Raw genomic sequence first — 24,880 nt, forward strand, 5'->3', positions numbered from 1 at the left:
ACCCGCTAATTATCAAAACCCAGAAAATAACTATTAAATTCTACAACCACCTAAAAGGAAGCGATTCCCAAACCTTCCATAACAAAGCCATCACCTACAGAGAGATGAACCTGGAGAAGAGTCCCCTAAGCAAGCTGGTCCTGGGGCTCTGTTCACAAACACAAACAGACCCCACAGAGCCCCAGGACAGCAACACAATTAGACCCAACCAAATCATGAGAAAACAAAAAGATAATTACTTGACACATTGGAAAGAATTAACAAAAAAACTGAGCAAACTAGAATGCTATTTGTCCCTAAACAGAGAGTACACAGTGGCAGAATACCTGACCACTGTGACTGACCCAAACTTAAGGAAAGCTTTGACTATGTACAGACTCAGAGAGCAGAGCCTTGCTATTGAGAAAGGCCGCCGCAGGCAGACCTGGCTCTCAAGAGAAGACAGGCTATGTGCAACACTGCCCACAAAATGAGGTGGAAACTGAGCTGCACTTCCTAACTTCCTGCCAAATGTATGACCATATTAGAGACACATATTTCCCTCAGATTACACAGATACACAAAGAATTTGAAAACAAACCCAATTCTGATAAACTCCCATATCTACTGGGTGAAATACCACAGTGATCCGTCACAGCAGCAAGATGTGTGACCTGTTGCCACAAGAAAAGGTCAACCAGTGAAGAACAAACACCATTGTAAATACAACCCATATTTATGTTTATTTATTTTCCCTTTTGTACATTTGTACTTTTGTATATTAACTATTTGCACATAATATGACATTTGAAATGTCTTTATTCTTTTGGAACTTTTGTGAGTGTAATATTTACTGTTCTTGTTTTCTTTGGCAATGTAAACATATGTTTCCCATACCAATAAAGCACCATACATTAAACTTGAATTGAAAGAGAGAAAGAGAGAGACAGAGAGACAGAGAGAGAAAGAGAGAGAGAGAGAGAGAGAGAGAGAGTGAGAGAGACCGAGAGAGAAAGAGAGAAAGAGAGAGAGAGAGAGTGAGAGAGACAGAGAGAGAAAGAGAGAAAGGAGAGAGAGAGAGAGAAAGAGAGAGAGAGAAAGAGAGAGAGAGAAAGAGAGAGAGAGAGAGAAAGTGAGAGAGACAGAGAGAGACAGAGAGAGAGAGAGAGAGAAAGAGAGAGAGAGAAAGAGAGAAAGTGAGAGAGAGAGAGAGAGAGAGAGAGAGAGAGAGAGAGAGAGAGAATGCCAGTCTTGATGAGCAGAGGTCGACTCCTGTTGACGTCACGCAGACACCGAGACCGAGAGACACCGAGAGACCGAGAGACCGACACCGAGAGAGAGAGAGAGCAGGGGGAAAGGAGGAGGCAGAGAGAATGGCTGCCCAGTGCCGCAGCTCCAAATGCACCGTAGAAAGGAAAGGATTCCGGCGGGAACTCGATACCTGGAGACACAAACTGATCAACTGCGTCGGTAAGAAGATCCTCGACATCTCTCTCTTTTCCTCTCTTTCTTTTTAAAATGGCTTTGGAAGTGATTTTATTGCATATCCCCAAAGTACAAAGGGAAGCTCCTCAACGAAGAGTTTAAACCCGGTTTAGCTGTAACGTTAGCGGCTAATGCTAACGTTACAGCTTTTATTAGCAAGCTGTCTTATTATTAAGTGCAGGTAACTAACGTTAGCATGTCGGTTAGCTCCATTTCTCTTTGTCCTTGTCTTGGTTTTCCCCCCACCAATGTAAACCCTCCCTCCCCCTGCAGAAATATAATCCATGATTTATAGCATGCTAACTAGCATGACATGTCTTTATGTTTTCTTGTTCATTTCTGGGGGGTTTTTGTTCATGTTTTTGTCTTCTCACTTTTGTTTGTTTGTTTATTTCACTTGTTTTGGCAATGTTAAACATGTTTCCCCCCATGACAATAAAGCCTCTTGACTCGAACGATAGCTAGTAATAATAACCATAACATCACGGTAGCTAGCTAACCTAATCCAACTAGCTAGCTAGCATGCTATTACTAGCTACGGTGTTTGTTATGGTTGCTATAACTAGCTACCGTGTTTGTTATGGTTACTATAACTAGCTACCGTGTTGTTATGGTTACTATAACTAGCTACCGTGTTTGTTATGGTTACTATAACTAGCTACGGTGTTTGTTATGGTTGCTATAACTAGCTACCGTGTTTGTTATGGTTACTATAACTAGCTACCGTGTTTGTTATGGTTACTATAACTAGCTACCGTGTTGTCATGGTTACTATAACTAGCTACCGTGTTGTTATGGTTACTATAACTAGCTACCGTGTTTGTTATGGTTACTATAACTAGCTGCCGTGTTGTTATGGTTACTATTACTAGCTACCGTGTTTGTTATGGTTGCTATTACTAGCTACCGTGTTGTTATGGTTACTATTACTAGCTACCGTGTTTGTTATGGTTGCTATTACTAGCTACCGTGTTGTTATGGTTGCTATTACTAGCTACCGTGTTGTTATGGTTACTATTACTAGCTACCGTGTTTGTTATGGTTGTTATTACTAGCTACCCTGTTGTTATGGTTACTATAACTAGCTACTGTGCTGTTATGGTTACTATAACTAGCTACCGTGTTGTTATGGTTACTATTACTAGCTACCGTGTTTGTTATGGTTATTATTACTAGCTACCGTGTTTGTTATGCTTACTATAACTAGCTACCGTGTTGTTATGGTTACTATTACTAGCTACCGTGTTTGTTATGGTTACTATAACTAGCTACCGTGTTGTTATGGTTACTATAACTAGCTACCGTGTTGTTATGGTTACTATAACTAGCTACCGTGTTTGTTATGGTTATTATTACTAGCTACCGTGTTGTTATGGTTACTATTACTAGCTACCGTGTTTGTTATGGTTACTATAACTAGCTACCGTGTTGTTATGGTTACTATAACTAGCTACCGTGTTGTTATGGTTACTATAACTAGCTACCGTGTTGTTATGGTTACTATAACTAGCTACCGTGTTGTTATGGTTACTATTACTAGCCACCGTGTTTGTTATGGTTACTATTACTAACTACCGTGTTGTTATGGTTACTATAACTAGCTACCGTGTTGTTATGGTTACTATAACTAGCTACCGTGTTGTTATGGTTACTATAACTAGCTACCGTGTTTGTTATGGTTATTATTACTAGCTACCGTGTTGTTATGGTTACTATTACTAGCTACCGTGTTTGTTATGGTTATTATTACTAGCTACCGTGTTGTTATGGTTACTATTACTAGCTACCGTGTTTGTTATGGTTACTATAACTAGCTACCGTGTTGTTATGGTTACTATAACTAGCTACCGTGTTGTTATGGTTACTATTACTAGCTACCGTGTTGTTATGGTTACTATTACTAGCTACCGTGTTGTTATGGTTACTATTACTAGCTACCGTGCTGTTATGGTTACTATAACTAGCTACCGTGTTGTTATGGTTACTATTACTAGCTACCGTGTTTGTTATGGTTATTATTACCAGCTACCGTGTTTGTTATGCTTACTATAACTAGCTACCGTGTTGTTATGCTTACTATAACTAGCTACCGTGTTGTTATGGTTACTATTACTAGCTACCGTGTTGTTATGCTTACTATAACTAGCTACCGTGTTGTTATGCTTACTATAACTAGCTACCGTGTTGTTATGGTTACTATTACTAGCTACCGTGTTGTTATGCTTACTATAACTAGCTACCGTGTTGTTATGCTTACTATTACTAGCTACCGTGTTGTTATGCTTACTATAACTAGCTACCGTGTTGTTATGCTTACTATAACTAGCTACCGTGTTGTTATGCTTACTATAACTAGCTACCGTGTTGTTATGGTTACTATAACTAGCTACCGTGTTGTTATGGTTATTATTACTAGCTACCGTGTTGTTATGGTTATTATTACTAGCTACCGTGTTGTTATGCTTACTATAACTAGCTACCGTGTTGTTATGGTTACTATAACTAGCTACCGTGTTGTTATGGTTACTATAACTAGCTACCGTGTTGTTATGGTTACTATTACTAGCTACCGTTCGAGTCAAGAGGCTTTATTGTCATGGGGGGAAACATGTTTACATTGGCAAAACAAGGGAAATAAACAAACAAACAAAAAAAAGTGAGAAGACAAAAACATGAACAAGCAAAAAAACATTAGAAATGAACAAGAAAACATTTCAAATAGATAAAGACATTTCATGCTAATCTGTATAGCTAACGTTAGCTAACGTTAATGGTTAGTAAATGTGTTAGAATAACAGTTTCTTGCTATACAGTTGTTTTGTAGGTTATGTTAGTTAGCCAGCTGTTAAATATGTAGCTAGACATTGACAACCGTGATTTATACCCGGCTAGTGTTTAGGTTATTTTGGGGAAGGGGGTATGAGCGTAACTTTAGCTAGCTAGCTAATGTTACCAATAGGGTTGCCAGGTCAAGTACAAATATTTAACCAAATGATCTGCCAAAAGAGAGGAGAGAGGAGTTGCCACATTTGTACAATAAACACTTTTTCCCCCATAATGTTATCGCGCAAAATTTAAGGAATATCGACTAAACTTGTAATAATGTTGGAAGCAAAATTTCTTTTTTTCATTAAAATAATTATTGTAAACTTATTAATAAACAAATGTTGACTATGTCGCCAAGAGAAAATATAAATCACTTTTTATTTAAACTCACCAGATTTTTAATCCCATCCATGTATGTCGATTTAATTTAAGAAATAAGGCATGAGGGTATATGGCCAATAAATCACGGTTAAGGGTTTGTTCTTTAAAGGCTCTGCATGGTCAAATAAATGTCTGCAGTGTCCAAACAGCATTTCCTGTGATATAGCCTCAGCAGAAGTCAAGGACATCGCAGAGCTGTTGTGAAGGAAGTGAGTTTGTGTTTATACAGGAAATCCCGCCCCCCCCACCTACCATTGACCTGTCATGTCGATACGGAGCCCTCCGCATCATAACAACATTTGGGAGTGATGTGGTATTGACTTCAATTTGCCCTCCGCAATTGCCTCACTACCTCCATATGGCGCCTCCGACCACATTTTCGAATCAAGGATAAATTGACTTTAAGCATGATGCTTAAAGTCAAGTGCAGCTGGCCCAGAACACAGCGGCACGTTTTGCTCTTCATTGTAATCAGAGGGGTTGATATAAATACTATGGATGCCCAGTCTCTCTCTCTTGGCTGAGAGTTGAGGAGAGACTGACTGCAACACTTCTTGTTTCTTTTATAAGAAACATTAATGTGTTGAAAATCACAAATTGTTTGCATAGTCAGACATGCCACCAGGGGTCTTTTCACAGTCCCCAAATCCAGAACAAATTCAAGAAAAGCGTACGGTATTATATAGAGCCCTTATTGCATGGGACTCCAATCCATCTCATATTGCTTTAAATAAAACAGCAAACCTGGTTTCATAAAACAGGTAAAGCAACACCTTCACTGCAGAAAGCCTCTCCCCTATTGGACCTAGATAGTTTGTGTGTATGTATTGATATGTAGGCTACGTGTGCCTTTTTATAAATGCATGTAGTTCTGTCCTTGAGCTGTTCTTGTCTATTGATGTTTTGTGTGGAACCCCAGGAAGAGTAGCTGCTACGTTTGCAACCGCTAATGGGGATCCTAGTAAACTACCAAAATACCAATACAAAGTGCCTGGATACAGCCGTTAGCCCTGGTGTATATGGGCCACATAAAACAAACCACCATGTTAAGACTACAAACAGTTATAAATGGCCCATTTGCGAGATTGACTTGTCATTTCGAATAGGCATAAACAACACATACACACACACACACACACACACACGAGGCCTACATCTTGTTTCAGAGACATAACCAACACATGATACACACACACACACGAGGCCTACATCTTGTTTCAGAGACATAACCAACACATGATACACACACACACACACACACACACACGAGGCCTACATCTTGTTTCAGAGACATAACCAACACATGATACACACACACACACGAGGCCTACATCTTGTTTCAGATAGTCTACAGTAGTCAAGATGCGAACTGAATGATTTAGCAGCTTGCATCGTTATTTTTGTTGTTTAGATGCTTGTTTTGTTCACAGTAGTTATACTGGAATAGACTATTGAGGATGGAGGTCATTTCAATCACTTCATTAAATATTAAATACTATGTATAGGACCTGAGGGTGCTTGTTAACAACAGCCAGTGTTTGTTTATTTGTTTATTTATTTGTTTATTTTATGTTTAACCTGTAGCCTAATCTGACAACTGTTAACGTCAATACAATGCGTTTTAATAACAACCGATCGGAAATCGCGATAGAGCTTTTGATAACTGCCAATTCAATTAACTAAAACATGTCCATTTTAATAACTGCATAATAATAATAACACAAGGCCTCAACAACAACAAACAGAAGTTCTCTTTAAAAAAAAGGGGGGGGGGGGTGGAGACACTCTAGACCCAAACTGTTACATTTCTCTACGGCTGGCCATGCTTTCCTCCTGGCTACCCCAACCCCGGCCAACAGCTCCGCACCCCCTGCAGCTACATGCCCAAGCCTCCCCAGCTTCTCCTTCACCCAAATCCAGATCGCAGATGTTCTGAAAGAGCTGCAAAACCTGGACCCGCTACAAATCAGCTGGGCTAGACAATCTAGACCCTCTCTTTCTAAAACTATCCGCCGCAAATTGTTGCAACCCCATATTACCAGCCTGTTCAACCTCTCTTTCGTATCGTCCGAGATCCCTAAAGATTGGAAAGCTGCAGCTGTCATCCCCCCTTTTTCAAAGGGGTAGACACTCTAGACCCAAACTGCTACAGACCCATATCTATCCTACCCTGTTTTTCTAAAGTCTTTGAAAGCCAAGTTAATAAACAGATCACCGACCATTTCGAATCCCACCGTACCTTCTCCGCTGTGCAATCCGGTTTCCGAGCTGGTCATGGGTGCATCTCAGCCACGCTCAAGGTCCTAAATGATATCATAACCCGCCATCGATAAAAGACAATACTGTGCAGCTGTCTTCATCGACCTGGCCAAGGCTTTCGACTCTGTCAATCACCGCATTCTTATCGGTAGACTCAATAGCCTTAGTTTCTCAAATTACTGCCTCGCCTGGTTCACCAACTACTTCTCTGATAGAGTTCAATGTGTCAAATCGGATGGCCTGTTGTCCGGACCTCTGGCAGTCTCTATGGGGGTGCCACAGGGTTAAATTCTCGGGCCGACTCTTTTCTCTGTATATATCAATGATGTCGCTCTTGCTGCTGGTGATTCCCTGATCCACCTCTACGCAGACGACACCATTCTGTATACTTCTGGCCCCTCTTTGGATACTGTGTTAACTAACCCTCCAGACGAGCTTCAATGCCATACAACTCTCCTTCCGTGGTCTCCAACTGCTCTTAAATGCAAGTAAAACTAAATGCATGCTCTTCAACCGACCGCTGCCTACACCTGCCCGCCCGTCCAGCATCACTACTCTGGACGGTTCTGACTTAGAATATGTGGACAACTACAAATACCTAGGTGTCTGGTTAGACTGTAAACTCTCCTTCCAGACTCACATCAATCATCTCCAATCCAAAGTTAAATCTAGAATCGTCTTCCTATTTCGCAAACAAAGCATCCTTCACTCATGCTGCCAAACATACCCTCGTAAAACTGACTATCCTACCGATCCTTGACTTCGGCGACGTCATTTACAAAATAGCCCCCAACACCCTACTCAGCAAACAGGATGTAGTCTATCACACCCAACACAAATCTAGGGTTGCCACCCAAGACGGCTGGTCGTTCGTTCTATTGGTTCAGTTGCCAGAGACGCGGCCCAATCATTCGCTCTAAATGTTCTGTTCTTATCCGTTGATTGCTTTTGATTTAGAATTATTATTATTATTATTTATTTTTTTACACACATCCACTCCATTTAGTATGATATGTTACTTTACGTTGGTACTATAGAGTCCCACAGTGGAGGTGTCATAATACCCATAAAACCTAGCGGTCAAACAGGGAAATGATTCCAATCTTTTTTTCCCCCACCATTTGTTTTTTTCCCCATAGGGGGATTTTAGAAACACTTCAAATAAGGTCTGTGTTTTGTTTCGGTTTAACCCTGACGTGACGTTTTGATAACCGTGTAAATCTCTCTACGACAAGGTGACTTTTATCAATATATTAGTCTCTATTTACTCTGATTCTACAATGCTAATTAATTAGTATCAAAGTAGACATCATGCAAAACTACAAATCCCAGCATGCACCTGCACGTTATCTCTAGCTGACACCTTAGGCTAACAGGTTTTGTGTCAATTTAAATCTTGCACAAGACAGTTAACAGAATTGTCAATTTAAAGAAATGTTCAAATCAAATCAAATGTATTTATAAAGCCCTTCTTACATCAGCTGATATCTCAAAGTGCTGTACAGAAACCCAGCCTAAAACCCCAAACACCAAGCAATGCAGGTGTAGAAGCACGGTGGCTAGGAAAAACTCCCTAGAAAGGCCAGAACCTAGGAAGAAACCTAGAGAGGAACCAGGCTCTGAGGGGTGGACCAGTCCTCTTCTGGCTGTGCCGGGTGGAGATTAGAAACCTAGAGAGGAACCAGGCTCTGAGGGGTGGACCAGTCCTCTTCTGGCTGTGCCGGGTGGAGATTAGAAACCTAGAGAGGAACCAGGCTCTGAGGGGTGGAGATTAGAAACCTAGAGAGGAACCAGGCTATGAGGGGTGGAGATTAGAAACCTAGAGAGGAACCAGGCTCTGAGGGGTGGAGATTAGAAACCTAGAGAGGAACCAGGCTCTGAGGGGTGGACCAGTCCTACATTCTTATTTATAATGACGGCCTACCGGGGAATAGTGGGGTTTAACTGCCTTGTTCAGGAGGCAGAACGACAGATTTTTACCTTGTCAGCTCTGGGGATTCGATCCAGCAACCTTTCGGTTACTGGCCCAACTCTCTAACCACTAGGCTACCTGCCTCCTCTAACCACTAGGCTACCTGCCTCCTCTAACCACTAGGCTACCTGCCTCCTCTAACCACTAGGCTACCTGCCTCCTCCTCTAACCACTAGGCTACCTGCCTCCTCCTCTAACCACTAGGCTACCTGCCTCCTCTTCTAACCACTAGGCTACCTGCCTCCTCTAACCACTGGGCTACCTGCCTCCTCTAACCACTAGGCTACCTGCCTCCTCTTCTAACCACTAGGCTACCTGCCTCCTCTAACCACTAGGCTACCTGCCTCCTCTAACCACTAGGCTACCTGCCTCCTCCTCTAACCACTAGGCTACCTGCCTCCTCTAACCACTAGGTTACCTGCCTCCTCTAACCACTAGGCTACCTGCCTCCTCCTCTAACCACTAGGCTACCTGCCTCCTCCTCTAACCACTAGGCTACCTGCCTCCTCTAACCACTAGGCTACCTGCCTCCTCTAACCACTAGGCTACCTGCCTCCTCCTCTAACCACTAGGCTACCTGCCTCCTCCTCTAACCACTAGGCTACCTGCCTCCTCCTCTAACCACTAGGCTACCTGCCTCCTCCTCTAACCACTAGGCTACCTGCCTCTAACCACTAGGCTACCTGCCTCCTCCTCTAACCACTAGGCTACCTGCCTCCTCTAACCACTAGGCTACCTGCCTCCTCCTCTAACCACTAGGCTACCTGCCTCCTCTAACCGCTAGGTTACCTGCCTCCCCTCTAACCACTAGGCTACCCGCCTCCTCTAACCACTAGGCTACCTGCCTCCTCTGACCACTAGGCTACCTGTCTCCTCCTCTAACCACTAGGCTACCTGCCTCCTCCTCTAACCACTAGGCTACCTGCCTCCTCCTCTAACCACTAGGCTACCTGCCTCCTCCTCTAACCACTAGGCTACCTGCCTCCTCCTCTAACCACTAGGCTACCTGCCTCCTCCTCTAACCACAAGGCTACCTGCCTCCTCTAACCACTAGGCTACCTGCCTCCTCTAACCACTAGGCTACCTGCCTCCTCCTCTAACCACTAGGCTACCTGCCTCCTCCTCTAACCACTAGGCTACCTGCCTCCTCCTCTAACCACTAGGCTACCTGCCTCCTCTAACCACTAGGCTACCTGCCTCCTCTAACCACTAGGCTACCTGCCTCCTCCTCTAACCACTAGGCTACCTGCCTCCTCCTCTAACCACTAGGCTACCTGCCTCCTCCTCTAACCACTAGGCTACCTGCCTCCTCCTCTAACCACTAGGCTACCTGCCTCCTCTAACCACTAGGCTACCTGCCTCCTCCTCTAACCACTAGGCTACCTGTCGTTGATAGTGTATTCCTTTGTATTCCAGGGTTCGAGAGCATCCTGGAGGGAATCTATGGCCCATTACTACTCAGAGACCTCAATATTTTTGATGGTGAGTGTCAGTGTGTGTGTGTGGTGTGTGTGTGTGTGTGTGTGTGTGTGTGTGTGTGTGTGTGTGTGTGTGTGTGTGTGTGTGTGTGGTGTGTGTGTGTATTTGCGTACAAGTATTTTGTGTTATACATGAGTCTTGTCTTTGACGTAATCGTGTGTGTGTTTACACGTGTTTGCTCCCAGTTGGTGCGACTGAGACTTTATTGTGTGTGTGTGTGTGTGTGTGTGTGTGTGTGTGTGTGTGTGTGTGTGTGTGTGTGTGTGTGTGTTTCCAGACTGTGAACCAGAGGAGCTTGAGGACTGGGCAGTGAAGGCCAGTTGTTCCTTCTGCAGTCTGCTGATCAATGTAAGTTTCATGATACAAACGGACTGCTATTTTCTGTCTTGATTTACTTTCAGCTGTCACGGAAACGCCTTCCGTTAGTTCCAGCTGTCACGGAAACGCCTTCCGTTAGTTCCAGCTGTCACGGAAACACCTTCAGTTTACTTCCAGCTGTCACGGAAACGCCTTCCGTTAGTTCCAGCTGTCACGGAAACACCTTCAGTTTAGTTCCAGCTGTCACGGAGACGCCTTCAGTTAGTTCCAGCTCTCACGGAAACGCTTCAGTTAGTTCCAGCTGTCACGGAAACGCTTCAGTTAGTTCCAGCTGTCACGGAAACGCTTCAGTTAGTTCCAGCTGTCACGGAAACGCCTTCAGTTAGTTCCAGCTCTCACGGAAACGCCTTCAGTTAGTTCCAGCTGTCACGGAAACGCCTTCAGTTAGTTCCAGCTGTCACGGAAACACCTTCAGTTAGTTCCAGCTGTCACGGAAACGCCTTCAGTTAGTTCCAGCTGTCACGGAAACGCCTTCAGTTAGTTCCAGCTGTCACGGAAACGCCTTCAGTTAGTTCCAGCTGTCACGGAAACGCCTTCAGTTAGTTCCAGCTGTCACGGAAACACCTTCAGTTAGTTCCAGCTGTCACGGAAACGCCTTCAGTTAAGTTCCAGCTCTCACGGAAGCGCCTTCAGTTAGTTCCAGCGGTCACGGAAACCCCTTCAGTTAGTTCCAGCTCTCACGGAAACGGCTTCAGTTAGTTCCAGCTGTCACGGAAACGGCTTCAGTTAGTTCCAGCTGTCACGGAAACGCCTTCAGTTAGTTCCAGCTGTCACGGAAACCCCTTCAGTTAGTTCCAGCTCTCACGGAAACGCCTTCAGTTAGTTCCAGCTCTCACGGAAACGGCTTCAGTTTAGTTCAACTATATCAACTTTACTGAGTTTCTCTGTCAGTCACTGAATGTTTGGAGCTGTTGTCATTCAGGCGACGTTGGTTGTGTTCCGCTGCTCAGACGTTGCATCACGGATTTATGACGCGGTTAGCTGATACATAAATATTATGGATCTGGCAGGCGTCTGCGCCGTCCGGGCACTGGAACGCGCCCTACAGCATTGGTGTGGTTTGTTATGACGCGTTAGCGACGTCATTGTCTCTTCCTCCTCTAACAGGACCATGTCCCGGTGGCCGCCTCCCCCCTGCCCTCCCCCTCAGACAACACGCCCTCCCAAGCCGCCTCCCTCTCAGACAGCAGCCTATCAGCTCACAGGTTCCTTCACGCCGTGTTCCATAAGAAGGGTGAGTCCCCAGTCCAACTAGAACAGAGACGACGCCTGGCATTTACACTCTTAAATGCTAACAACGCTAACGTAGCATCGAACGCCTGGCATTTACACTCTTAATGCTAACAACGCTACGTAGCATCGAACGCCTGGCATTTACACTCTTAATGCTTAACAACGCTATGTAGCATCGAACGCCTGGCATTTACACTCTTAATGCTTAACAACGCTAACGTAGCATCGAACGCCTGGCATTTACACTCTTAATGCTTAACAACGCTAACGTAGCATCGAACGCCTGGCATTTACACTCTTAATGCTTAACAACGCTAACGTAGCATTTACACTCTTAATGCTTAACAACGCTACGTAGCATCGAACGCCTGGCATTTACACTCTTAAATGCTAAACAACGCTACGTAGCATCGAACGCCTGGCATTTACACTCTTAATGCTTAACAACGCTAACGTAGCATCGAACGCCTGGCATTTACACTCTTAATACTAACAACGCTATGTAGCATCGAACGCCTGGCATTTACACTCTTAATGCTAAACAACGCTACGTAGCATCGAACGCCTGGCATTTACACTCTTAAATGCTAAACAACGCTACGTAGCATCGAACGCCTGGCATTTACACTCTTAATGCTTAACAACGCTAACGTAGCATCGAACGCCTGGCATTTACACTCTTAATGCTAACAACGCTACGTAGCATCGAACGCCTGGCATTTACACTCTTAATGCTAACAACGCTACGTAGCATCGAATGCCTGGCATTTACACTCTTAATGCTTAACAACGCTAACGTAGCATCGAACGCCTGGCATTTACACTCTTAATGCTTAACAACGCTAACGTAGCATCGAACGCCTGGCATTTACACTCTTAAATGCTAAACAACGCTAACGTAGCATCGTTAGCTACCTGGTTTTATACACGCTAGAGAAATGTACGTAGACGGTGATTGATTGATTGTCTGTCCGTGCCAGAGCTGGCGTCCGGCGGGGACCCCGACGTCCCTCTGGTGGCCCAGGAGCTGATGAGGAGGATGGTCCGGCAGTTTGCTACGGAGTACGCCTCCAAGACGCGCCTCACCACCTCTACCGACACGCCTCTAGACCTCACTGTGACACGGAACCAGGAGGAGGAACCCACAGCAGGTAGAGAACCCGACAGGACTTAGAACCAATACCGGCTAGAGAACCCGACAGGACTTAGAACCAATACCAGGTAGAGAACCCAACAGGACCTAGAACCAATACCAGGTAGAGAACCCGACAGGACTTAGAACCAATACCAGGTAGAGAACCCAACAGGACCTAGAACCAATACCAGGTAGAGAACCCAACAGGACCTAGAACCAATACCAGGTAGAGAACCCAACAGGACCTAGAACCAATACCAGGTAGGGAACCCAACAGGACCTAGAACCAATACCAGGTAGAGAACCCGACAGGACTTAGAACCAATACCAGGTAGGGAACCCAACAGGACTTAGAACCAATACCAGGTAGAGAACCCGACAGGACTTAGAACCAATATCAGGTAGGGAACCCAACAGGACCTAGAACCACACCAGGTAGAGAACCCAACAGGACCTAGAACCAATACCAGGTGGAGAACGCAACAGGACTTAGAACCAATACCAGGTAGAGAACCCGACAGGACTTAGAACCAATACCAGGTAGAGAACCCGACAGGACTTAGAACCAATACCAGGTAGGGAACCCAACAGGACTTAGAACAAATACCAGGTGGAGAACCCGACAGGACTTAGAACTAATACCAGGTATAGAAACCAACAGGACTTAGAACTAATACCAGGTATAGAAACCAACAGGACCTAGAACCAATACCAGGTAGAGAACCCAACAGGACCTAGAACCAACACATTTCTAACTAGTTGTCTGACCTCTGTCTGACTAGTTGTCTGACCTCTGACTAGTTGACTGACCTCTGACTAGTTGTCTGACTAGTTGTCTGACCTCTGACTAGTTGTCTGACTAGTTGTCTGACCTTTGACTAGTTGTCTGACTAGTTGTCTGACTAGTTGTCTGACTAGTTGTCTGACTAGTTGTCTGACCTCTGACTAGTTGTCTGACTAGTTGTCTGACCTCTGACTAGTTGTGTGATTCCCCCTCCAGTAGCTGACACTGTGCTCGACCTCTCCAAGCGGAACTCTGCAAGCTCGGCCTCCACATCACCCACCAATCACAAAGCCTCAGGGTGAGTGTCTCTCCTCTCATTGGTCCATACTCCACATCACCCACCAATCACAAAGCCTCAGGGTGAGTGTCTCTCCTCTCATTGGTCCATACTAGCACGCTACTAAATATGCATAGCCAATAGATGCCGTCGTTACTTGACAATACAATACTTCACTTTTAAGTACCGTACTATTTCGCTTGTACGGTAAAAACACGACATAATTCAGAGTAGTGGGGACAGTGTTAGGTGGTCTGTATCAGTCTGTCTAGGGGTGGGTGTAGTGGGGACAGTGTTAGGTGGTCTGTATCAGTAGTCTGTCTAGGGGTGGGTGTAGTGGGGACAGTGTTAGGTGGTCTGTATCAGTAGTCTGTCTAGGGGTGGGTGTAGTGGGGACAGTGTTAGGTGGTCTGTATCAGTAGTCTGTCTAGGGGTGGGTGTAGTGGGGACAGTGTTAGGTGGTCTGTATCAGTCTGTCTAGGGGTGGGTGTAGTGGGGACAGTGTTAGGTGGTCTGTATCAGTCTGTCTAGGGGTGGGTGTAGTGGGGACAGTGTTAGGTGGTCTGTATCAGTCTGTCTAGGGGTGGGTGTAGTGGGGACAGGGTTAGGTGGTCTGTATCAGTAGTCTGTCTAGGGGTGGGTGTAGTGGGGACAGTGTTAGGTGGTCTGTATCAGTCTGTCTAGGGGTGGTGTAGTGGGGACAGTGTTAGGTGGTCTGTATCAGTCTGTCTAGGGGTGGGTGTAGTGGGGACAGTGTTAGGTGGTCTGTATCAGTAGTCTGTCTAGGGGTGGGTGTAGTGGGGACAGTGTTAGGTGGTCTGTATCAGTAGTCTGTCTAGGGGTGGGTGTAGTGGGGACAGTGTTAGGTGGTCTGTATCAGTCTGTCTAGGGGTGGGTGTAGTGGGGACAGTGTTAGGTGGTCTGTATCAGTAGTCTGTCTAGGGGTGGGTGTAGTGGGGACAGTGTTAGGCGGTCTGTATCAGTCTGTCTAGGGGTGGGTGTAGTGGGGACAGTGTTAGGTGGTCTGTATCAGTCTGTCTAGGGGTGGGTGTAGTGGGGACAGTGTTAGGTGGTCTGTATCAGTAGTCTGTCTAGGGGTGGGTGTAGTGGGGACAGTGTTAGGTGGTCTGTATCAGTCTGTCTAGGGGTGGGTGTAGTGGGGACAGTGTTAGGTGGTCTGTATCAGTAGTCTGTCTAGGGGTGGGTGTAGTGGGGACAGTGTTAGGTGGTCTGTATCAGTCTGTCTAGGGGTGGGTGTAGTGGGGACAGTGTTAGGTGGTCTGTATCAGTCTGTCTAGGGGTGGGTGTAGTGGGGACAGTGTTAGGTGGTCTGTATCAGTAGTCTGTCTAGGAGTGGGTGTAGTGGGGACAGTGTTAGGTGGTCTGTATCAGTCTGTCTAGGGGTGGGTGTAGTGGGGACAGTGTTAGGTGGTCTGTATCAGTCTGTCTAGGGGTGGGTGTAGTGGGGACAGTGTTAGGTGGTCTGTATCAGTCTGTCTAGGGGTGGGTGTAGTGGGGACAGTGTTAGTGGTCTGTATCAGTCTGTCTAGGGGTGGGTGTAGTGGGGACAGTGTTAGGTGGTCTGTATCAGTCTGTCTAGGGGTGGGTGTAGTGGGGACAGTGTTAGGTGGTCTGTATCAGTAGTCTGTCTAGGGGTGGGTGTAGTGGGGACAGTGTTAGGTGGTCTGTATCAGTCTGTCTAGGGTTGGGTGTAGTGGGGACAGTGTTAGGCGGTCTGTATCAGTAGTCTGTCTAGGGGTGGGTGTAGTGGGGACAGTGTTAGGTGGTCTGTATCAGTAGTCTGTCTAGGGGTGGGTGTAGTGGGGACAGTGTTAGGTGGTCTGTATCAGTCTGTCTAGGGTGGGTGTAGTGGGGGACAGTGTTAGGTGGTCTGTATCAGTCTGTCTAGGGGTGGGGTGTAGTGGGGACAGTGTTAGGGTGGTCTGTATCAGTAGTCTGTCTAGGGGTGGGTGTAGTGGGGACAGTGTTAGGTGGTCTGTATCAGTAGTCTGTCTAGGGGTGGGTGTAGTGGGGACAGTGTTAGGTGGTCTGTATCAGTCTGTCTAGGGGTGGGTGTAGTGGGGACAGTGTTAGGTGGTCTGTACCAGTAGTCTGTCTTGGGGTGGGTGTAGTGGGGACAGTGTTAGGTGGTCTGTATCAGTCTGTCTAGGGGTGGGTGTAGTGGGGACAGTGTTAGGTGGTCTGTATCAGTCTGTCTAGGGGTGGGTGTAGTGGGGACAGTGTTAGGTGGTCTGTACCAGTAGTCTGTCTTGGGGTGGGTGTAGTGGGGACAGTGTTAGGTGGTCTGTATCAGTCTGTCTAGGGGTGGGTGTAGTGGGACAGTGTTAGGTGGTCTGTATCAGTCTGTCTAGGGGTGGGTGTAGTGGGACAGTGTTAGGTGGTCTGTATCAGTCTGTCTAGGGGTGGGTGTAGTGGGGACAGTGTTAGGTGGTCTGTATCAGTCTGTCTAGGGGTGGGTGTAGTGGGGACAGTGTTAGGTGGTCTGTATCAGTAGTCTGTCTAGGGGTGGGTGTAGTGGGGACAGTGTTAGGTGGTCTGTATCAGTAGTCTGTCTAGGGGTGGGTGTAGTGGGGACAGTGTTAGGTGGTCTGTATCAGTAGTCTGTCTAGGGGGTGGTTGTAGTGGGGACAGTGTTAGGTGGTCTGTATCAGTAGTCTGTCTAGGGGTGGGTGTAGTGGGGACAGTGTTAGGTGGTCTGTATCAGTCTGTCTAGGGGTGGGTGTAGTGGGGACAGTGTTAGGTGGTCTGTATCAGTCTGTCTAGGGGTGGGTGTAGTGGGGACAGTGTTAGGTGGTCTGTATCAGTAGTCTGTCTAGGGGTGGGTGTAGTGGGGACAGTGTTAGGTGGTCTGTATCAGTCTGTCTAGGGTTGGGTGTAGTGGGGACAGTGTTAGGCGGTCTGTATCAGTAGTCTGTCTAGGGGTGGGTGGTAGTGGGGACAGTGTTAGGTGGTCTGTATCAGGTAGTCTGTCTAGGGTGGGTGTAGTGGGGACAGTGTTAGTGGTCTGTATCAGTCTGTCTAGGGGTGGGTGTAGTGGGACAGTTTTAGGTGGTCTGTATCAGTCTGTCTAGGTTGGGGTGTAGTGGGGACAGTGTTGGTGGTCTGTATCATAGTCTGTCTAGGGGTGGGTGTAGTGGGGGACAGTGTTAGGTGGTCTGTATCAGTCTGTCTAGGGGTGGGTGTAGTGGGGACGTGTTTAGTGGTCTGTATCAGTCTGTCTAGGGTGGTGTAGTGGGGACAGTGTTTAGGTGGTCTGTATCATCTGTCTAGGGGTGGGTGTAGTGGGGACAGTGTTAGGTGGTCTGTACCAGTCTGTCTTGGGGTGGGTGTAGTGGGGACAGTGTTAGGTGGTCTGTATCATCTGTCTAGGGGTGGGTGTAGTGGGGACAGTGTTAGGTGGCTGTATCAGTCTGTCTAGGGTGGGTGTAGTGGGACAGTGTTAGGTGGTCTGTACCAGTATCTGTCTTGGGGTGGGTGTAGTGGGGACAGTGTTAGGTGGTCTGTATCAGTCTGTCTAGGGGTGGGTGTAGTGGCAGTGTTAGTGGTCTGTATCAGTCTGTCTAGGGGTGGGTGTAGTGGGGACAGTGTTAGGTGGTCTGTATCAGTCTGTCTAGGGTGGGTGTAGTGGGGACAGTGTTAGGTGGTCTGTATCAGTAGTCTGTCTAGGGGTGGGTGTAGTGGGACAGTGTTAGGTGGTCTGTATCAGTCTGTCTAGGGGTGGGTGTAGTGGGGACAGTGTTAGGTGGTCTGTATCAGGTCTGTCTAGGGGGGGGTGTGGTGGGGACAGTGTTTAGGTGGTCTGTATCAGTAGTCTGTCTAGGGGTGGGTGTAGTGGGGACAGTGTTAGGGTGGTCTGTATCAGTAGTCTGTCTAGGGGTGGGTGTAGTGGGGACAGTGTTAGGTGGTCTGTATCAGTAGTCTGTCTAGGGGTGGGTGTAGTGGGGACAGTGTTAGGTGGTCTGTAATCAGTATTCTGTCTAGGGGTGGGTGTAGTGGGGGACAGTGTTAGGTGGTCTGTATCAGTAGTCTGTCTAGGGGTGGGGGGTAGTGGGGACAGTGTTAGGTGGTCTGTATCAGTAGTCTGTCTAGGGGTGGGTGTAGTGGGGACAGTGTTAGGTGGTCTGTATCAGTAGTCTGTCTAGGGGTGGGTGTAGTGGGGACAGTGTTAGGTGGTCTGTATCAGTAGTCTGTCTAGGGGTGGGGTGTAGTGGGGACAGTGTTAGGTTGGTCTGTATCAGTATCTGTCTAGGGGTGGGGTGTAGTGGGGACAGTGTTAGGTGGTCTGTATCAGTAGTCTGTCTAGGGGTGGGTGTAGTGGGGGACAGTGTTAGGTGGTCTGTATCAGTAGTCTGTCTAGGGGTGGGTGTAGTGGGGACAGTGTTAGGTGGTCTGTATCAGTCTGTCTAGGGGTGGGGTGTAGTGGGGACAGTGTTAGGTGGTCTGTATCAGTCTGTTCTAGGGTGGGTGTAGTGGGGACAGTGTTAGGTGGTCTGTATCAGTCTGTCTAGGGTGGGTGTGTTTTGTAGGTGGGGGACAGTTGTTTGTAGGTGTGTCTTATCAGTCTGTCTAGGGGTGGGTGTAGTGGGGACAGTGTTAGGTGGTCTGTATCTGTAGTCTGTCTATGGGGTGGGTGTAGTGGGGACATTGTTAGGTGGTCTGTATCAGTAGTCTGTCTAGGGGTGGGTGTAGTGGGGGACAGTGTTAGGTGGTCTGTATCAGTCTGTCTAGGGGTGGGTGTAGTGGGGGACAGTGTTAGGTGGTCTGTATCAGTCTGTCTAGGGGTGGGTGTAGTGGGGACAGTGTTAGGTGGTCCTGTATCAGTCTGTCTAGGGTGGGGTGTAGTGGGGACAGTGTTAGGTGGTCTGTATCAGTAGTCTGTCTAGGGGGTGGGTGTAGTGGGGGACAGTGTTAGGTGGTCAGTATCAGTCTTTCTAGGGGTGGGTGTAGTGGGGACAGTGTTAGGTGGTCTTTATCAGTCTGTCTAGGGGTGGGGTGTAGTGGGGAACAGTGTTAGTTGGTCTGTATCCAGTAGTCTGTCTAGGGGTGGGTGTTGAGTGGGGACAGTGTTAGGTGGTCTGTATCAGTAGTCTGTCTAGGGGTGGGTGTAGTGGGGACAGTGTTAGGTGGTCTGTATCAGTAGTCTGTCTAGGGGTGGGTGTAGTGGGGACAGTGTTAGGTGGTCTGTATCAGTCTGTCTAGGGGTGGGTGTGTAGTGGGGACAGTGTTAGGTGGTCTGTATCAGTCTGTCTAGGGGTGGGTGTAGTGGGGACAGTGTTAGGTGGTCTGTATCAGTAGTCTGTCTAGCGGTGGGTGTAGTGGGGACAGTGTTAGGTGGTCTGTATCAGTCTGTCTAGGGGTGGGTGTAGTGGGTACAGTGTTAGGTGGTCTGTATCAGTCTGTCTAGGGGTGGGTGTAGTGGGGACAGTGTTAGGTGGTCTGTATCAGTAGTCTGTCTTGGGGTGGGGTGTAGTGGGGACAGTGTTAGGTGGTCTGTATCAGTAGTCTGTCTAGGGGTGGGTGTAGTGGGGACAGTGTTAGGTGGTCTGTATCAGTCTGTCTAGGGGTGGGTGTAGTGGGGACAGTGTTAGGTGGTCTGTATCAGTAGTCTGTCTAGGGATGGGTGTAGTGGGGACAGTGTTAGGTGGTCTGTATCAGTCTGTCTAGGGGTGGGTGTAGTGGGGACAGTGTTAGGTGGTCTGTATCAGTAGTCTGTCTAGGGGGTGGGTGTAGTGGGGACAGTGTTAGGTGGTCTGTATCAGTCTGTCTAGGGGTGGGTGTAGTGGGGACAGTGTTAGGTGGTCTGTATCAGTAGTCTGTCTAGGGTGGGTGTAGTGGGGACAGTGTTAGGTGGTCTGTATCAGTCCTGTCTAGGGGTGGGTGTAGTGGGGACAGTGTTAGGTGGTCTGTATCAGTAGTCTGTCTAGGGTGGGTGTAGTGGGGACAGTGTTAGGTGGTCTGTATCAGTCTGTCTAGGGGTGGGTGTAGTGGGGACAGTGTTAGGTGGTCTGTATCAGTAGTCTGTCTAGGGGTGGGTGTAGTGGGGACAGTGTTAGGTGGTCTGTATCAGTCTATCTAGGGCTGGCTGGCTGGCTGGCTGTCTGTCTGGCTGGCTGGGTGGCTGGCTGGCTGTCTGGCTGTCTGTCTGTCTGTCTGTCTGGCTGGCTGGGTGGGTGGCTGGCTGGCTGGGTGTCTGGCTGGCTGGCTGGGTGGGTGGCTGGCTGGCTGGGTGGGTGGCTGGCTGGCTGGGTGGCTGGCTGGCTGGGTGGCTGGCTGTCTGTCTGGCTGGCTGGGTGGCTGTCTGGCTGGGTGGCTGGCTGGCTGGCTGGCTGGCTGGGTGGCTGTGTGTCCCTGTGTGTTGTTGCTATGTGAAGGGGTTCACTCTTTTATCACTTGAGTGGAACTAGTTACTGTGGGGGGTGAGAGAGACAGGGACAGGGACAGAGACAGGGACAGAGACAGGGACAGAGACAGGGACAGGGACAGAGACAGGGACAGAGACAGGGACAGGGACAGGGAATGAGACAGAGACAGAGACAGGGACAGAGACAGGGACAGAGACAGGGACAGGGACAGGGACAGGGACAGGGACAGGGACAGAGTAACTTCTCAGACTGGATTGTTCCTGTTTCTAATAACGTTGTCGATCCTTTAACCAAAACACTGGACAGTGATCAACTGCACTGCAAACCTCTCTTCATATGACAAGACGCACAGAGATGATGTCACGCCCTTTCTTCATATGACAGTCGCGCAGAGATGATGTCACGCCCTTTCTTCATATGACAGTCGCGCAGAGATGATGTCACGCCCTTTCTTCATATGACAGACGCACAGAGATGATGTCACTCCCTCTCTTCATATGACAGACGCACAGAGATGATGTCACAGACAATGCCGTCACAGATGATGTCAGCTCATGACAGACCGTGGCAGTGATGTTACCGACACGACATAAAGGAATCGCCCCTCCTCCCCTCGCCTCCCTCACCCCTTCCCTGATCCTGACGGTGGTGTTTGGTCCTCCCCCCACTAGGAGGCAGCAGCAGCAGCGTTGGGGAGCAGCCAGGACCGGGTCGTACCAGACCGAGGAACACCACGCCCAGAGGTCCAGTGAGCTGTCTGAGGGGCTGCTGTCCAAGGCTCTGAGAGACGTGAGGTCTGGTCGTCTTCAGGAGAACAGAGCTGCTCTTCTCTACGGGATCCCCCCTGGAATCCTGCGCTCACAGCTAGAGGCCCTGGGCCCCATACAGCGGGAGGATGTGACCTCACGGGATGTGATGTCGTCGGCGCGCGGCGAGGAGGTGCGGCTGGTGCTGCAGAGGGTGGCGGCCTGGGCGGAGCTGGGAGCGAGGAAGGAGAACGGAGAGACGTTCTTCCTTCCCTCCTCTTCGTCCTGTCTGACCCAGCGTGTCCTGCAGAGGGCTTTGTCCCGGTCTCTACCCCCCCAGCTCAGAGAGGATCTCTACCTCCATATCCCCCAGGTCAAATCGCGCTCCAGACCAGCTCTCCTTCTCCCTGAGCCTTGCAGCCTGGCTGAGGCCCTGCACTACCACCCCCCACCACACCATAACACCACCACCACCACTAATATTGCTGCTACCTCTTCATCTCCGCTGAGACTTCACCGCGCCCTCCTGCCTTCCCTCGACCTACCTGACCTCTCACCCCGCTGCCCCGCCCACCACCGCTGCTCCTCATTGGACGATCCCGAGGAAGGGGCGGAGCGTAGCGGGGAGAACAAGCAATCCAGGAAGAAGCGCGGGCGCTACCGGCAGTACGACCACGACCTGCTAGAGGAGGCTATCGCCATGGTGACGGGGGGCGGGATGAGCGTTTCCAAGGCCCAGGTGGTTTATGGGATACCTCACAGCACGCTGGAGTACAAGGTCAAAGAGCGCAACGGAACCCTCAAGATACCGCCCAAGAAGAGGAGGCCCGTCATCGTCACGACGACGACCACGCGGCAACCGCTGGACTCTGCCGGTTCCACCGGACTCGGGGAGGTTCTAGACTACAGAACGTTAGAGTCTGGAACCGACAACACTTGACCTCCTCTCAACCTCGACCTCCTGCAGAACAGGAGAATGTTTTGTAGATCTTGGTCCGATACAGCTTTCATAAATACTTGGTGCGCTTGGTTTTGGTTTCGCTTGACATGCGGAGTTTGTAGATTTCTGGACTTCTGGTCCATTTGTTTCCTAATCGAGGTAAATCAAGCACACCTCCAGGTATTTGACCTATGTGTCATATTGTCCCCAGGTTTGATGTTAATCACAAGCCAGTCCATGCAGACCAGGTTATATTACCCAGAAATATTGTGGACTATAAAACAAGAACGGCATTCTTCGCTACACGTCAGGTGTTATTTTAAATCTAATCTTCGGGTCAGCTGGTTGTCATGTCTACCTGGTAGTTAATTTGTCACTGATTGGGCCAGAGAGTCCACTGTACTGGACCTAGTCATAGGGCAGGTATCTCCTAGTCTGGGTTGTCTGGGAAACGGCCCATAGTGGATGATCACAGTCCGCGGTACTGCTGACCTCTCGGTCTAGGGTTCAATAGCCTTGATATAAATGATATGACTACCAGGGTTAGATGTGACCACCAGGGTTAGATGTGACCACCAGGGTTAGATGTGACCACCAGGGTTAGATGTGAATACCAGGGTTAGATGTGAATACCAGGGTTAGATATGACTACCAGGGTTAGATGTGAATACCAGGGTTAGATGTGACCACCAGGGTTAGATGTGACCACCAGGGTTAGATGTGAATACCAGGGTTAGATGTGAATGCCAGGGTTAGATGTGACCGCCAGGGTTAGATGTGACTACCAGGGTTAGATGTGACCACCAGGGTTAGATGTGAATACCAGGGTTAGATGTGACCACCAGGGTTAGATGTGACCACCAGGGTTAGATGTGAATACCAGGGTTAGATGTGACCACCAGGGTTAGATGTGACCACCAGGGTTAGATGTGAATACCAGGGTTAGATGTGACCACCAGGGTTAGATGTGACTACCAGGGTTAGATGTGACCACCAGGGTTAGATGTGAATACCAGGGTTAGATGTGAATACCAGGGTTAGATGTGACCACCAGGGTTAGATGTGACCACCAGGGTTAGATGTGAATACCAGGGTTAGATGTGACCACCAGGGTTAGATGTGACCACCAGGGTTAGATGTGACCACCAGGGTTAGATGTGAATACCAGGGTTAGATGTGACTACCAGGGTTAGATGTGACCACCAGGGTTAGATGTGACTACCAGGGTTAGATGTGACCACCAGGGTTAGATGTGACCACCAGGGTTAGATGTGAATACCAGGGTTAGATGTGACTACCAGGGTTAGATGTGACTACCAGGGTTAGATGTGACTACCAGGGTTAGGGTTAAATGTGACTACCAGGGTTAGATGTGACTACCAGGGTTAGATGTGAATACCAGGGTTAGATGTGACTACCAGGGTTAGATGTGAATACCAGGGTTAGATGTGACTACCAGGGTTAGATGTGACTACCAGGGTTAGGGTTAAATGTGACTACCAGGGTTAGATGTGACGACCAGGGTTAGATGTGACTGCCAGGGTTAGATGTGACCACCAGGGTTGGATGTGACCACCAGGGTTGGATGTGACCACCAGGGTTAGATGTGACCACCAGGGTTAGATGTGACTACCAGGGTTAGATGTGACCACCAGGGTTGGATGTGACCACCAGGGTTAGATGTGACCACCACGGTTAGATGTGACCACCAGGGTTAGATGTGACTGCCAGGGTTAGATGTGACCACCAGGGTTAGATGTGAATACCAGGGTTAGATATGACTACCAGGGTTAGATGTGACTACCAGGGTTAGATGTGACTACCAGGGTTAGATGTGACCACCAGGGTTAGATGTGACTACCAGGGTTAGATGTGACCACCAGGGTTAGATGTTACCTCCAGGGTTAGATGTGACCACCAGGGTTAGATGTGACCACCAGGGTTAGATGTGACCACCAGGGTTAGATGTGACCACCAGGGTTAGATGTGACCACCAGGGTTAGATGTGAATACCAGGGTTAGATGTGACCACCAGGGTTAGGGTTAGATGTGACTACCAGGGTTAGATGTGACTACCAGGGTTAGATGTGACTGCCAGGGTTAGATGTGACTACCAGGGTTAGATGTGACTGCCAGGGTTAGATGTGACCACCAGGGTTGGATGTGACCACCAGGGTTAGATGTGACCACCACGGTTAGATGTGACCACCACGGTTAGATGTGACTACCAGGGTTAGATGTGAATACCAGGGTTAGATGTGACCACCAGGGTTGGATGTGACCACCAGGGTTAGATGTGACCACCAGGGTTAGATGTGACCACCAGGGTTAGATGTGACCACCACGGTTAGATGTGACCACCAGGGTTAGATGTGACCACCAGGGTTAGATGTGACCACCACGGTTAGATGTGACCACCACGGTTAGATGTGACTACCAGGGTTAGATGTGACCACCAGGGTTGGATGTGACCACCAGGGTTAGATGTGACTACCAGGGTTAGATGTGACCACCAGGGTTAGATGTGACCACCAGGGTTAGATGTGAATACCACGGTTAGATGTGACCACCAGGGTTAGATGTGACTGCCAGGGTTAGATGTGACCACCAGGGTTAGATGTGA

General features: G+C 48.2%; 1 protein-coding gene across 1 annotated transcript; it reads left to right on the forward strand.

The window, feature by feature from the left end:
• Nucleotides 1-1,187: 1,187 nt before the first annotated feature.
• Nucleotides 1,188-22,946, forward strand: LOC115184296 (ligand-dependent nuclear receptor corepressor-like protein). The gene is made up of 7 exons (XM_029745326.1): nucleotides 1,188-1,449; nucleotides 10,319-10,384; nucleotides 10,659-10,729; nucleotides 11,867-11,993; nucleotides 12,973-13,143; nucleotides 14,128-14,209; nucleotides 21,243-22,946. Exons 1-7 carry the CDS (start codon nucleotides 1,353-1,355, stop codon nucleotides 22,255-22,257), a joined length of 1,629 nt encoding a protein of 542 aa, XP_029601186.1. The 5' UTR covers nucleotides 1,188-1,352; the 3' UTR covers nucleotides 22,258-22,946.
• Nucleotides 22,947-24,880: the final 1,934 nt, after the last annotated feature.

The sequence above is a fragment of the Salmo trutta genome, unplaced genomic scaffold (genome assembly GCF_901001165.1).
Source record: "Salmo trutta unplaced genomic scaffold, fSalTru1.1, whole genome shotgun sequence".
Lineage (NCBI taxonomy): Eukaryota > Metazoa > Chordata > Actinopteri > Salmoniformes > Salmonidae > Salmo > Salmo trutta.

What these genes read in the sequence shown, in the direction of transcription:
- LOC115184296 (XM_029745326.1), top strand. Translation starts at nt 1,353, where the DNA reads ATGGCTGCCCAGTGCCGCAGCTCCAAATGCACCGTAGAAAGGAAAGGA. An exon ending in CAAACTGATCAACTGCGTCG is followed by an intron (nt 1,450 to 10,318) that starts GTAAGAAGATCC and finishes TTTGTATTCCAG; the next exon opens with GGTTCGAGAGCATCCTGGAG. An exon ending in ACCAATCACAAAGCCTCAGG is followed by an intron (nt 14,210 to 21,242) that starts GTGAGTGTCTCT and finishes TCCCCCCACTAG; the next exon opens with GAGGCAGCAGCAGCAGCGTT.